General features: G+C 35.4%; 1 protein-coding gene across 3 annotated transcripts in view; it reads left to right on the top strand.

The window, feature by feature from the left end:
* The window catches only part of HDX (highly divergent homeobox), a 206,775-nt gene that overhangs the window by 88,366 nt on the left and 103,776 nt on the right, over positions 1 to 14,633 (top strand). For all 3 annotated transcript variants that reach the window (XM_065915338.1, XM_065915337.1, XM_065915339.1), the window contains exon 4: positions 91 to 144. In XM_065915338.1, coding sequence (XP_065771410.1) covers positions 91 to 144 — 54 coding nt within the window. The remainder of the gene's footprint in view (positions 1 to 90; positions 145 to 14,633) is intronic.

Below are 14,633 nucleotides of genomic sequence, written 5' to 3'. Positions count from 1 at the left end.
TGACATCTTGTGTGAATTCTTTGGTGTTGATCAGCATTCCAAATAGTATCAATGCATACCTTACTGAGATTCCATTTGTTGTTTCCACAGATTTCAGGAAACCTTACTGTGCCTTGGATTACAGGGTGTTCTAGAAAAAGAGCAGTAAGTAATCTTTCCTTTAAAGCAGCAAATGGGTTTCCCCCGTCTCATTAGTAGGAATGCCATTGAGAAAATTGTCATGATATTTGTAAAGTTGGCAATACTGAGCCTCAGTAAGTTAATTAATCCTACTCTCAAAGGACATATTTTGAGATCATAGCATTTATATAAACTAAAAAGGTAACCTTAAATAAAAGGCAGTAATTAGAACATTGTATAAACTTTGAGCAGCTTTTTCAGTTTAAAAAAATTAAAGATATTTCATAAAATATCGTAGTTTTTATACATCTAATAAGCCCAGTTAATTTGATCATATAATTGAATCATGATTGATATAAATATCTCGATCAAGGTTAAATAAATTACATTACTATATATTTGTGTATTTCAGTATTTAGAAGTGGTGAGTAACTAATATTTTTAAAATATTGTTCTCTGGCTTTCTGCTACAACTGTTACAATTCTTATTATATTAATCTAGCAGAATTTCATTAAAATTGTGTTTTCCTAAAGAATCTCATTCAGTTAGTCTGTGTAGCACCTATAAATCTAACACGCAGGAGATTTTGATATAACTTTCCCTTAGAAGGGAAACTATTAAAGGATTCAATAGTAAAAAAAAAAAATGTGAGTAGACTTTTAGAAAAATATCTCAAGTTATTGCATGGTAAATAGCTTTGAAACAATGGAAAAGAATTGAGAGTGCAGAAATATTTGTTATATTTATAGGGAAATGATTTTATAAAAAATGTTAAGACAATTCATTGTGGAAGAGGAAGATGTTTGTTTAATGAATGGTACTGGGACAGCCTGACTTGCACACACACACAAAATACTTCAAAATAGATTATAGACATAAATGCATGAGATATACCAATAACTTTATGAAAAAAATAAGAGAAAATATTTGAGACTAAGAGTTAGGTGACAATTTCTTAGATATTAAGTCAACAGTGCAATCCATAAAATTTAAAAATGAATAAATTGGATCTCAACAAAATTCAAAACCTTAACACTTTGAAAGATACCATGAAGAAAATGAAAAGATGAGCCACAGCCTAAAAGGAAATATTTGCAAATCACTTATCCCTTAATGGACTTTTATCCAGCATATACAAAACACTTACAAGGACAAATGATCTGATCACAAAATGAACAAAAGATATGAGCTTGATATTTCAACAAAACTGATACATGAACATTCAATAGATATGTGAACAGCTGCTCAAAATCATACACCATTCAGGAAATGCATATTGAAACCAAAATGAGGTATTTCACACTCTCTAGAATAAGAATCATTGGCAAAGATATGGAGATAAGGGAACAATCATACATTGATGTTGGGATTGTAAAATAGAACAGCCATTTTGGAAAACACTTTGACATTTTTTTAAAGCTAAACATACACCTGCCCTATTATCTAACTATTCTGACAAGTCTTTGCCCAAGAGGAGTGATAGCACTTATCCTTACAAAAACTTTTACATGAATCTTTATAGCAGCTGTATTTATAGTAGCCTAAAAGTAGAAACAAACTAAATGTTCATTAACAGGTGAATGGATAAAAAATTTTTGTTCATATAGGGGAATAGTAATCAACAATTAAAAAGTGAAATATTGATGCACACATCACATGACTGAATCTTAAAATAATCAGCTTGAGTGAAAGAAACCAGATTAAAAAAAAAAAAGAACGTATACTGTATGCTTCCATCTATATAAAATTATTGAAAATGCAAACTAATGACAGGAAGCCGATCAGTGCTTGCATGGTCATGTAGGCGGGCAAAAGGTGGGGCAAACTGATTGAAAGAGAGCATTAGGAAACATTTGAGGATGATGGATGTGTTCACTCAAGATTGTTTCTTGACATATACACAAATGAGAGCATCAAATTGCACAATTTAAATATGTGTAATTTAGTTTTCATTAGTTATGCCTCAATAAAGCTTTTAAAAAGTTAACGATTCAGTTACTAGAAGACTTGGATATTTGAATCTACTTTTTCAACTGTAAATCTTGTGAAATTTACGTATAGGTCAAATTTGTATGATGAAAATTTAGTATTCAAACTGACATATGCTACAAGTATAAAGTAAGTGATTTCAAAGATTTTGTAAAAAGAATATATAAATGTCTAAATTTTTATGCTAATTGCATGCTTAAATGATAAAATTTTGAATAGATTGAGGTAAAGTATGTTAGTAAAATTAATTTTACCAGGAGTTTTTCACTCTTTTAATATTGTTATTAGAAAATGGAGGCCTATGTATTTATCTCATATTCTATTTCTATTGTACTCCAGAAATCTACAATGTGCCAGACATTGTGCTCGATCTTAGGGATACAATGGTGAGAAAAGCCATATATTTTCACTGTTCTTATGGAACTGGTTATCTAGACTTAATAGGAAGAGAGGTATTCATGAAATAATTACATAAATATAAAATGCCACTGTGAGAAGCACCCATGTTGATCACTTTCTAGCTTCTCCTGGACACACACTTTATCCACACAATGAAATATAACCATCATCTGAAAATTCTTTGACTTACTTCCAAGGAAAATTTACCACTGTCAGTGTCCCTCAATCAAACCAATAAGAATAAATCAGTAGTGAAATAAGTTGTGCTTATTACTTGTTGTAGCAAAGAACACATAGCATAGAGAACCATGATGTATCTCAGGAAGAGCATGCTAGAAATACCTAACTGAAGGATTTGGACTTTGGGTAATTTAGGGGAGGGTATAATGAAGTGAGCATTTGCTCTAAATTGGATGTTTTGAGAGTGCTAAGTCGCTTCAGTCATGTCAAATTCTTTGTGACCCTATGGACTATCACCTGCCAGGCTCCTCTCTCCCTGGGGTTTTCCAGGCAAGAACATTGGAGTGGGTTGCATTTTCTTCTCCAGGTGATCTTCTCAACTCGGGGATCGAACCTGTGTCTCTTACATCTCCTGCAATGGCAAGCAGGTTCTTTACCACTGTTGCCACCTGGAAAGTCCCATCAGGGGGAATTCAGTGATAGAGTATTTAGAATGTGGCATTGTAGCCTTGGTTTTGACTGTTGAGACAAAATTATGAAGTAGCTTTTTTTTATTTCATGTTATCATGGTCTCTGTTGACTATGATGGCTACTCCATTTGTTCTAAAGGATTCTTGTCCACAGTAGTAAATATAATGGTCATCTGAGTTAAATTCACCCATTCCAGTCCATTTTGGTTATGTGATTCCTAAAATGTCAACGTTCACTCTTGCCATCTCCTGTTTGACCACTTCGACTTTGCCTTGATTCATGGACCTAACATTCCAGGTTCCTATGCAATATTGCTCTTTTAGAACATCAGAGTTTACTTCTATTACCAGTCACATCCACAACTGGGTGTTGTATTTGCTTTGGCTCTGTCACTTCAAAAAGGGCAGAAATGGTATGAACCTAACAGAAGCAGAATATAGTAATAAGAGGTGGCAAGAATACACAGAAGACCTATACAAAAAAGATCTTCAGGACCCAGATAACCATGATGGTGCTATCACTCACCTAGAGGCAGACATCCTGGAATGCAAAGTCAAATGGGTCTTAGGAAAACATCACTACAAAGCTAGCTGAGGTGATGGAATACCAGTTGAGCTATTTCAAATCCTGAAAGATGATGCTGTGAAAGTGCTGTACTCAATATACCAGCAAATTTGGAAAACTCATCAGTGGCCACATGACTGGAAAAAGCCAGTTTCCATTCCAATCCCAAGGAAAGACAATGCAAAAGAATGTTCAAACTACGGCACAATTGCACTCATCTCACACGCTAGTAAAGTAATGCTCAAAATTCTCCAAGGGAGGCTTCAACAGTACATGAACTGTGAAATTCCAGATGTTCAAGTTGATTTTAGAAAATGCAGAGGAACCAGAGATCAAATTGCCAACATCCGTTGGGTCATAGAAAAAGGACGAGAGTTCCAGAAATACAGCTACTTCTGTTTTATTGACTATGCCAAAGCCTTTGACTGTGTAGATCACCACAAACTGGAAAGTTCTGAAAGAGATGGGCATACCAGACAACCTGACCTGCCTCTTGAGAAATCTGTATGCAGCTCAGAAAGCAGCATTTAGAACTGGACATGGAACAACAGACTGGTTCCAAATTTGAAAAGGAGTACATCAAGGCTGTATATTGTCACCCTGCTTATTTAACTTATATGCAGAGTACATCATGGGAAACGCTAGACTGGATGAAGCACAAGTTGGAATCAAGATTGTGGGGAAAAATATCAATAACCTCAGATATGCAGATGACACCACCCTTATGGCAGAAAGTGAAGAGGAACTAAATAACCTCTTGCTGAAAGTGAAAGAGGAGAGTGAAAAAGATGGCTTCAAACTCAACATTCAGAAAGCTAAGATCATGGCATCCGGTCCCATCACTCCATGGCAAATAGATGGTGAAACAGTGGAACCAGTGGAGGACTTTATCTTTTTAGGCTCCAAAATCACTGCAGATGGTGACTGCAGCCATGAAATTAAAAGACACTTTCTCCTTGTAAGAACAGTTACTACCAAACTAGACAGCATATTAAAATGCAGATACATTACTTTGCCAACAAAGGTCTGTCTAGTCAAAGCTATGGTTTTTTCAGTAGTCGTATATGGATGTGAGTTTCGGATAATAAAGAAAGCTGAGTGCCGAAAAATTGATGCTTTTAAACTGCTGTGTTGGAGAAGACTTTTGAGAGTCCTTTGGACTGCAAGGATGTCCAACCAGTCCAGTTTCCATCCTAAAGGAAATCAGTCCTGAATATTCATTGGAAGAACTGATGCTGAAGCTGAAGCTGAAGCTCCTAATGTAAAGAACTGACTCATTTGAAAAGACTCTGATGCTGGGAAAGATTGAAGGCGGAAGGAAAAGGGGATGACAGAGGATGAAATTGTTGGATGACATCACCAACTCAATGGACATGAGTTTGAGTAAACTCTGGGAGTTGGTAATGGACAGGGAGGCCTGGTGTGCTGCAGTCCATGGGGTCGCAAAGATTCAGACACGAGTGAGCAACTGAACTGACCGTGGTCTCTGAGTAATCTTGTTTTAGATTGTAGTCTGTGAAGTTAAACAGTGTTCAACCAAAGAACAAAATGACCCAACCATGAGTGTCAGGCCAGCATATAGTGTTGTAGTCTATTTGAACATCAGTTCAATTTTGAATGACATGGTTTTTTTTTAATCTTACTAGAATACATCTTGAGATTATGCACACTATGTTTGACATTCTATTCATATTACAATTACTGTCCATGCACACCATATTGAAAAGTCATCTTAGTAAACCTGACTGTTAAATGGATGGTCTGTATCAATAAGTGTCCAAGAAGGTAAACAGAAAGTGTACCAAAAGAATTTAATTTTATAAACTATTTAGACAGGTTTCAGAGGATTTAAAAAAGCAAAAATGAAACTTTGAAGCAGCAAGAGTGTTAGTTCAGGAAGTATCTATCACCCCTTGGGCTAGGAAAACAAAAAGTAGTTTCTATTTTCAGAAATTATGAAGTTACAGAAAAGGTTTGCTGAGACGGGACTGATTTCTGAATTTGGTACACTGCCCAGCTAGTGCTGGTACCTTTTGTGGTACGATGAGGTTGATTCTGATAGTGTACAAAAAGAGGAACTGACTGCTACTATTACCAACAGTCAATGCCAGGATGGAGAGTTGGTCTTTGGGTGATACTGATAGGAATAGAAAGCAAAACAGAAAAGACCATCTTCCTTCTTCAGTCATCTAGTCTCCTTATACTGTTCTCTATTGGCAGAATCTCATTCAAAGATATTTTGTTGTTGTTCAGTTGCTGTCATGTCCTATGCTTTGTGACCCCACGACTGCAGTACACGAGGCTTCCCTGTTCTTCACTATCTCTTGAAATTTGCTGAGATTCATATCCATTGAGTCAGTCAATTTCATCTGTTCAAGGACATTTAGTAAAGCAGAGTTTCATCAAAAATATTGTATAGAAGAGTGTGTTTGGAACTGAGAAAATGTAGCTTAATTACCAATACAGAAGAAATGAGGGATTTTTGTTTGCTTTAGTTTTTGTAAAACCAAACTGTAGGAGTATATGCTGCTACATGTGGAATGAAATTTGGTCTATATAAATTATGGAGTTGTTACTGAATTTTTGAAATCTCAATACTGTCTCTTTGACTTTTGAAAACTACAAATTGTACTGATTGTTCTTATTATAACAAACTATGTATGTCAATACTACTCATATTAGGTTGTGGCTCTTCAATAGTAAAAATAATACTGGCATATGTATAGTATAGGGCTTCCTTGATCGCTCAGATAGTAAATAATCTGCCTGCAATGCAGAAGACCCAGGTTCAATCCCTGGGTTGGGAAGATTCCCCTGGAGGAGGAAATAGCAACCCACTCCAGCATCTTACCTGGAGAATTCCATAGACAGAGTAGCCTGGTGAGCTATAGTCCAAGGGATCACAAACAGCCAAACTCGACTGAGTGACTAACACACACATGTATGGTATTTTATAGTTTTAAGCAGGGGTCTCCATTCCCTGGGCCACAGGCCACTGGTTCATGGCCTGTTAGAAACCAGACTGCACAGCTGGAAGAGAGCAGAGGACAAAACTGAATCCATTCCCCCTCATTCCCAAACTGTGGGAAAGTTGTCTTTTATAACACAGGTCCTTGGTGCCTAAACGATTGGGGATTATTGGTTTAAAGGCATTTTACTTTGATTATCTCATTCTAATCCTCCCCAAAATGCACACAGGCAGATAAGACAGGCATTTCTATTTAGACTTTATAGATGAAAATAAATTCAGGATGGTTAAGTTACTTGACTGCTGTCTCTGTGGCACAATTTATTAGCACGTTTGGCTGTTAACTGAAAGGTTTGTAGATCGAGCCCACCCGGGGGCTCTTTTTAAGTTACTTGAAAAGCCTATGTATATATCTAGCAAAAGTTTGAATTTGGATTAGAACTCAAGTCTTTTTTGATTTGTAGTCCCACTATCTTTAGTATCTTGCCTCATAGTAGATGGTGATTGCAGCCATAAAATTAAAAGATACTTACTCCTTGGAAGGAAAGTTATGACCAAACTAGATAGCATATTAAAAAGCAGAGACATCACTTTGCCAACAAAGATCCGTCTAGTCAAGGCTATGGTTTTTCCAGTGGTCAGGTATGGATATGAGAGTTGTACTGTGAAGAAAGCTGAGCACCAAAAAATTGATGCTTTTGAACTATGGTATTAGAGAAGACTCCTGAGAGTCCCTTGGACTGCAAGGAGATCCAATCAGTCCATCCTGAAGGAGATCAGTCCTGGGTGTTCATTGGAAGGACTGATGCTGAAGCTGAAACTCCAGTTCTTTGGCCACCTGATGTGAAAAGTTGACTCATTGGAAAAGACCCTGATGCTGGGAGGGATTGGGAGCAGGAGAAGGGGATGGCAGAGGATGAGATGGCTGGATGGCATCACCGACTCGGTGGATATGAGTTTGAGTAACTCCAGGAGTTGGTGATGGACAGGGAAGCCTGGCATGCTGCGATTCTTGGGGTCACAAAGAGTAAGACACGACTGAGCGACTGAACTGAACTGAACTGAACTGAGCATCAGGAAAGGGGAAAAGCTATTGTTTATTTTAAGCAGAAGCCCTCAGCTTTTTGTTCCTTGTTTTGTTTTTGAGTAAGAACATCTTTTTAGTTTTCTTTCTTTGGAGTCTCAACACGTCTGGGACAAAACAAAATCTGAGCTAAAAGGAAAGTGGAAGGATGACTGTGGTTAATTATCTATTTCAGTCAATGTTGGAAAGATATGGAAATATAACCTTTTAAGTAAGTCATTGCAAATGAGTTCCAATGGCAACTCTTTTCTCTTCAGCCCCGAAATGAAGGGCAAACCAGGAGAAAGCAGTTAGTAATGTGAAGACCCATCCAGTCATTATGTGTTTCTCTGCCTTGCCTGATCATAAGAATCATTGGAGCTCATATGTTGGGGGTGATGGCTTGCTAAAAATAAATGTCTGAATACTGCCCAGTATATACTATATCAGAAGCTCTAGAGGAAGACCTGGAAGTAGTATTAATAAATGGTCCATTATTCTTATGATGAACCAAGGTTGTTAAACACTGTCCTGATTCTAGTGGTTGGGGTACACTGATCAGACTTCATTGTCTGGCAATAATTGAACCATATTGTGAAAATTAATTCCATGAACTTATTTCTAAATTTTATACATGAAATTTATTTTAAAATATATCATAAAATTATGATACTAATTAAAATTCAGGACTAGAGGTGTTTTTTACTTCTTGCATATTACATCCTTATATATACGCTTTCTTCTACAAAGCAAATACTCATTTTCTAGGACACAGGGACTGTAAGGATATCCCATTTACTTTATCATACATTAAGCACACAGTAGCATCAGAATAATAATATTATAAAAAATGATGTCAATAAATATCAATGCCAATATAATTAATGAAAAAGTTAATTTTCACATGCCCTTCTCATTTCCTCTCTATTTTATATATATTTATTTTTAATTGATTAATGATTGCTTTACAATGTTGGTTTGATTTCTGTAATAATACATCAATGTAAATTAACCATAGTTGAATCTCCCTTCCATGTCCTGCCCTTTTCCACCCCTCTAGGTTATTACAAAGCCCCAATTTGAGTTCCCTGAGTCATACATCAAATTTCCACTGGCTATCTATTTACATATATTAGTGTTTATGCTTCCATGCTACTCTCTCTATTCATCTCACCATCTCCCTCTTCTCTCACACCCTTGTCCATAGTCTCTTCTGTATGTCTGTGTCTCCATTGCTTCTCTGTGAATAGGTTCCTCAGTATCATCTTTCTAGATTCCATATATATGGATTAATATATGGTATTTGTTTTTCCCTCTTTGACTTACTTTGCTCCGTATAATAGGCTCTAGGTTCATCCACCTCATTAGAACTGACTCAAATGTATTCCTTTTTATGACTGAGTAATGTTCCATTGTAAATATTTACCACAGCTTCTTTATCCATTCATCTGTTGATGGACATTTACATTGCTTCCATGTCCTAGATATTGTAAATAGTGCTGCAGTGAACATTGGGGTACATGTGTTATTTTCAGTTTTTGTTTCTTCAGGGTATATGCCTAGAAGTGGTATTGCTGGGTAATATGGTGGTTTTATTCCTAGTTTTTAATGGAATCTCCATACTGTCTTTCATAGTGACTGTATCAACTTATATCCCACCGGCAGTGCAGAAGGGTTTGCATTTCTGCACACACTCTCCAGCACTTTTTGTTTGTGGATTTTTTCAAATGATGGCCATTTTGACCAGCATGAGATGATATCTCTTTGTAATTTTGATTTTCATTTCTCTAATAATGAGAGATGTTGAGCATTTCTTCATGTGTGTATTAGCCATCTGCATGTCTTCTCTGGAGAAATGTCTCTTTGGGTGTTTTGCCCATTTTTTTAATTGTATTGTTTGTTTTTCTGGTACTGAGTTGTTTGAACTGCTTGTATATTTTGGAAATTAATTCTTTGTCAGTTGGTTCATTTGCTATTATTTCTCCCATTCTGAGGGTTGTCTTTTTACCTTGTTTATAGTTTCACTTGCTGTGCAAAAACTTTTAAGTTTAATTAGATCTCACTTCTTGTTTTTGTTTTTATTTCCATTTTTCTAGGAGGTGGATCATAATGGATCTTGCTATGATTTATGCCATATACTATTCTGCCTACCTTTTCTTCTAAGAGTTTTATAGTTTCTGGACTTGCATCTAGGTCTTTAATTCATTTTGAGTTTATTTTGTGTACGGTATTAAGAAGTGTCCTAATTTAATTCTTTTACAGATAGTTGTCCAGTTCTTCCAGCACCACTTATTGAAGAGACTGTCTTTTTCCCATTTGTATATTCTTGCCTCCTTTGTAAACAAGGTACCCATAGATGTGTGGAGTTATCTCTGGTTTTCTATCTTGTTCCATTGGTCTATACTTCTGCCTTTGTGTCAGTACTATACTTTCTTGATGACTGTAGTTTTGTAGTTTTGTCTGAAATCAGGTAAGTTGATTCCCCCAGCCCCATTCTTCTTTCTCAAGATTGCTTTGACAATTTGGGGTCTTTCGTGTTTCCATATGGATTGTGAAATTTTTTTGTTCTAGTTCTGTTTAAAAATGTCATTGGAAATTTGATAGGGATTGCATTGAATCTGTAAATTGTGTTTGGTAGTACACTCATTTTCACAATATTGGTTCTTTCAACCCAGGAACATGAAATTTCCCTGCCACTGTTTATGTCATCTTTGATTTCTTTCATCAGTGTCTTATAGTTTTCTGTATAGAGTTCTTTTGTCTCCTTAGTTAGGTTTATTCCTAGGTATCTTATTCTTTTTGCTGCAGTGGTAAATGGGATTGATTACTTTAATTCTCTTTCTGATTTTTCATTGTTATTATTTTCATTAGGAATGCAAGTGATTTCTGTAGATTGATTTTTTTATCCTGTGACTTTACTAAATTCACTGATTAGCTCTAGTAATTTTCTGATAGTATCTTTAGGATTTTCTATGTATGGTATTATGTCATCTGCGAATAGTGAGAGTTTTACTTCTTTCTTTCCCATCTGGATTCCTTTTATATCTTTCTCTTTGATTGACATAACTAAGACTTCCAAAACTATGTTGAATGATAGTGGTGAGAGTGGGCACTCTTGTCTTGTTCCTGAGAGGGAATGCTTTCAGTTTCTCACCATTGAGAATAATGTTTGTTGTGGGTTTGTTGTATATGTTCTTTATTATATTAAGGTAAGTTCCTTCTGTGCCCATTATTTTTAAGACTTTTTTTTTTTTTTTTTAATATTATTTTATTAGTTGGAGGCCAATCACTTTACAACATTTCAGTGGGTTCTGTCATACATTGACATGAATCAGCCATATAGTTACACGTATTCCCCATCCCGATCCCCCCTCCCACCTCCCTCCCCACCCGACTCCTCAGGGTCCTCCCAGTGCACCAGGCCCGAGCACCTGACTCATGTATCCCACCTGGGTTGGTGGTCCGTTTCACCATAGATAATATACATGCTGTTCTTTCAAAACATCCCACCCTCACATTCTCCCCCAGAGTTCAAAAGTCTGTTCTGTACTTCTGTGTCTCTTTTTCTGTTTTGCATATAGGGTTATCACCACCATCTATCTAAATTCCGTATATATGTGTTAGTATGCTGTAATGTTCTTTATCTTTCTGGCTTACTTCACTCTGTATAATGGGCTCCAGTTTCATCCATCTCATTAGAACTGATTCAAATGAATTCTTTTTAACGGCTGAGTAATATTCCATGGTGTATATGTACCACAGCTTCCTTATCCATTCATCTGCTGATGGGCATCTGGGTTGCTTCCATGTCCTGGCTATTATAAACAGTGCTGCAATGAACATTGGGGTGCACGTGTCTCTTTCAGATCTGGATTCCTCAGTGTGTATGCCTAGAAGTGGTATTGCTGGGTCATATGGCAGTTCTATTTCCAGTTTTTTAAGAAATCTCCACACTGTTTTCCATAGTGGCTGTACTAGTTTGCATTCCCACCAACAGTGTAAGAGGGTTCCCTTTTCTCCACACCCTCTCCAGCATTTATTGCTTGTAGACTTTTGGATAGCAGCCATCCTGACTGGCGTGTAATGGTACCTCATTGTGGTTTTGATTTGCATTTCTCTGATGATGAGTGATGTTGAGCATCTTTTCATGTGTTTGTTAGCCATCTGTATGTCTTCTTTGGAGAAATGTCTGTTTAGTTCTTTGGCCCATTTTTTGATTGGGTCATTTATTTTTCTGGAATTGAGCTTCAGGAGTTGCTTGTATATTTTTGAGATTAATCCTTTGTCTGTTTCCTCATTTGTTATTATTTTCTCCCAATCTGAGGGCTGTCTTTTCACCTTACTTATAGTTTCCTTTGTTGTGCAAAAGCTTTTAATTTTCATTAGGTCCCATTTGTTTATTTTTGCTTCTATTTCCAATATTCTGGGAGGTGGGTCATAGAAGATCTTGCTGTGATTTATATTTTTAAGACTTTTTATCATAAATGGGTGCTGAATTTTGTTGCAACCTTTCTCTGCATCTATTGAAATTATATGGTTTTTATCTATTAATTTGTTAATATGCTGTATCACATTAATTGATTCACATATATTGAAGAATCCATGCATCCCTGGGATAAAGCTGACTATCATGTTGCATGATCTTTTTAATGTGTTGTTGAATTCTGTTTGCTAGAATTTTGTTGAAGATTTTTGCATCTATGTTCATCAGTTATATTGGCCTGTAGTTTTCTTTTTCTGTGATATCTTTGTTTGGCTTTTGTATCAGGTGATTGTGGCCTTGTAGAACTAGTTTGGAAGTATTCTTTCCTCTGCAAATTTTTTGAATTTCAGAAGGATAGGCGTTAGGTCTTCTCTAAATGTTTGATAGAATTCACCTGTGAAGCCATTTGGCCCTGGGCTTTTGTTTTTTTCATATACATATATTTAATATATATATTTTATATATATATATATATATTATATATATTATATGTAATATAATATAGTATATAGTATATATAATAAATAATATATATATTTATTATATAATTTATATACTATATTATATAATATATAAATATAAATATATATATATTTATATATAAATATATATATATATAATTTATATATAAAATATATTATATATGTTTCATATATGTATATTTAATCACAATTTCAATTTCAGTATTTGTAGTTGACTTGTTCATAATTTCTGTTTCTTCCTGGTTCAGTCTGGAAGGTTCAGATTTTCTAAGAATCTAAATTTCCTCTATGTTCTCCATTTTATGAACATATAGCTGCTTGTACTAGTCTGTTATGGTCCTTTGTATTTCTGCATTGTCTGTTGTAACCTCTCCGTTTTCATTCCTAATTTTGTTTATTGATTTGATTTGATTTTTCTCTTTTTTTCTTGATGAGTCTAGCTAATGGTTTGTCAATTTTGTCTATTTCTCAAAGGGCCAGCTTTTAGTTTTATTAAAATATTTACTATTATTTCTTTCATTTCTTTCTGATCTGATCTTTATGATTTCTTTCCTTCTATTAAGGTTGGTTTTATTGTTGTTGTTCTTTTTCCAACTATTTTAAGAGTAGAAATAGGTTGTCTATTTGATTTTTTTTTTTTTTTTTTTTTGTCTTGATGTAAGATTGCATTGCTATAAACTTCCCTCTTAGAACTGCTTTTGCTGAATCCCACGGGTTTTGGGTTGTCAGGTTTTCATTGTCATTTTTTCTAGGCATCTTTTGATTTCCCTTCTTATTTCTTCAGTAACCTCTTTGTTACTAAGAAATGTATTGTTTAATGTCCATGTGCTTGTGTGTTTTTTATTTTCTTTAGTTGGAATCTAGTCTCATATCATTGTGGTCAGAGAAGATGCTTATGATTTCAATTTTTAGATTACTGTGGTGACTTGTGATCCAAGAAGTGGTCTATCCTGGAGAATGTTCCATGTGCATTTGAGGAAAAAGTTTATTCTTCTGCATTTTTGTGGAAGGTCCTGAAGATATTAACTAGGTCCATTTGGTCTAATGTTTCATTTAAGGTTTGTGTTTCCTTATTGATTTTGTGTTTTGATGATCTGTCAATTGATGCAAGTTGAGTGTTAAAGCACACTACTATTATTTTGTTACTGTCATTTGCCCCTTTTTATGTCTGTTAGTGTTTGTCTTATGTACTGAGGTGCTCCTATGTTGGATGCATAGATATTTATAATTGTTATGTCTTTTTTTGGATTGATCCTCTGATCATTACATAGTGTCCTGCTTTACCTTTTATACTTTATTTTAAAGTTTATTTTGTCTAAAATGAGAATTACCATTCCAGATTTCTTTTGATTTCCATTTGCATATGTTATGCCATCCTTTACTTTCAGTCTGTACGTGTCCCTAGTTCTGAAGTGGGTCTCTTGTAGATAGCATATATATGGGTATTGTTTTTGTATCCATTCAGCCAGTCTGTGTCCTTTGGTTGGAGGGTTTAACTCATTTACATTTAAAGATGGTAACGATAACCCTATATGCAAAACAGAAAAAGAAACACAGAAGTACAGAACAGACTTTTGAACTCCGTGGGAGAAGGTGAGGGTGGGATGTTTCAAAAGAACAGCATGTATATTATCTATGGTGAATCAGATCACTAGCCCAGGTGGGATGCATGAGACGAGTGCTCGGGCCTGGTGCACTGGGAGGACCCAGAGGAGTTGGGTGGAGAGGGAGGTGGGAGGGGGGATCGGGATGGGGAATACGTGTAACTCAATGGCTGATTCGTGTCAATGTATGACAAAACCCACTGAAATGTTGTGAAGTAATTGGCTTCCAACTAATAAAATAAAATTAAAAAAAAAAAATAAAGTGGCAGAGAGTCTATGTATAAAAAAAAAATAAATAAAGTAATTATT

This window comes from Muntiacus reevesi, chromosome X (genome assembly GCF_963930625.1).
Source record: "Muntiacus reevesi chromosome X, mMunRee1.1, whole genome shotgun sequence".
Classification (NCBI taxonomy): Eukaryota; Metazoa; Chordata; class Mammalia; order Artiodactyla; family Cervidae; genus Muntiacus; species Muntiacus reevesi.
Note: the sequence above shows the minus strand (reverse complement) of the source record. Positions and strands in the feature narration are given on the sequence as shown.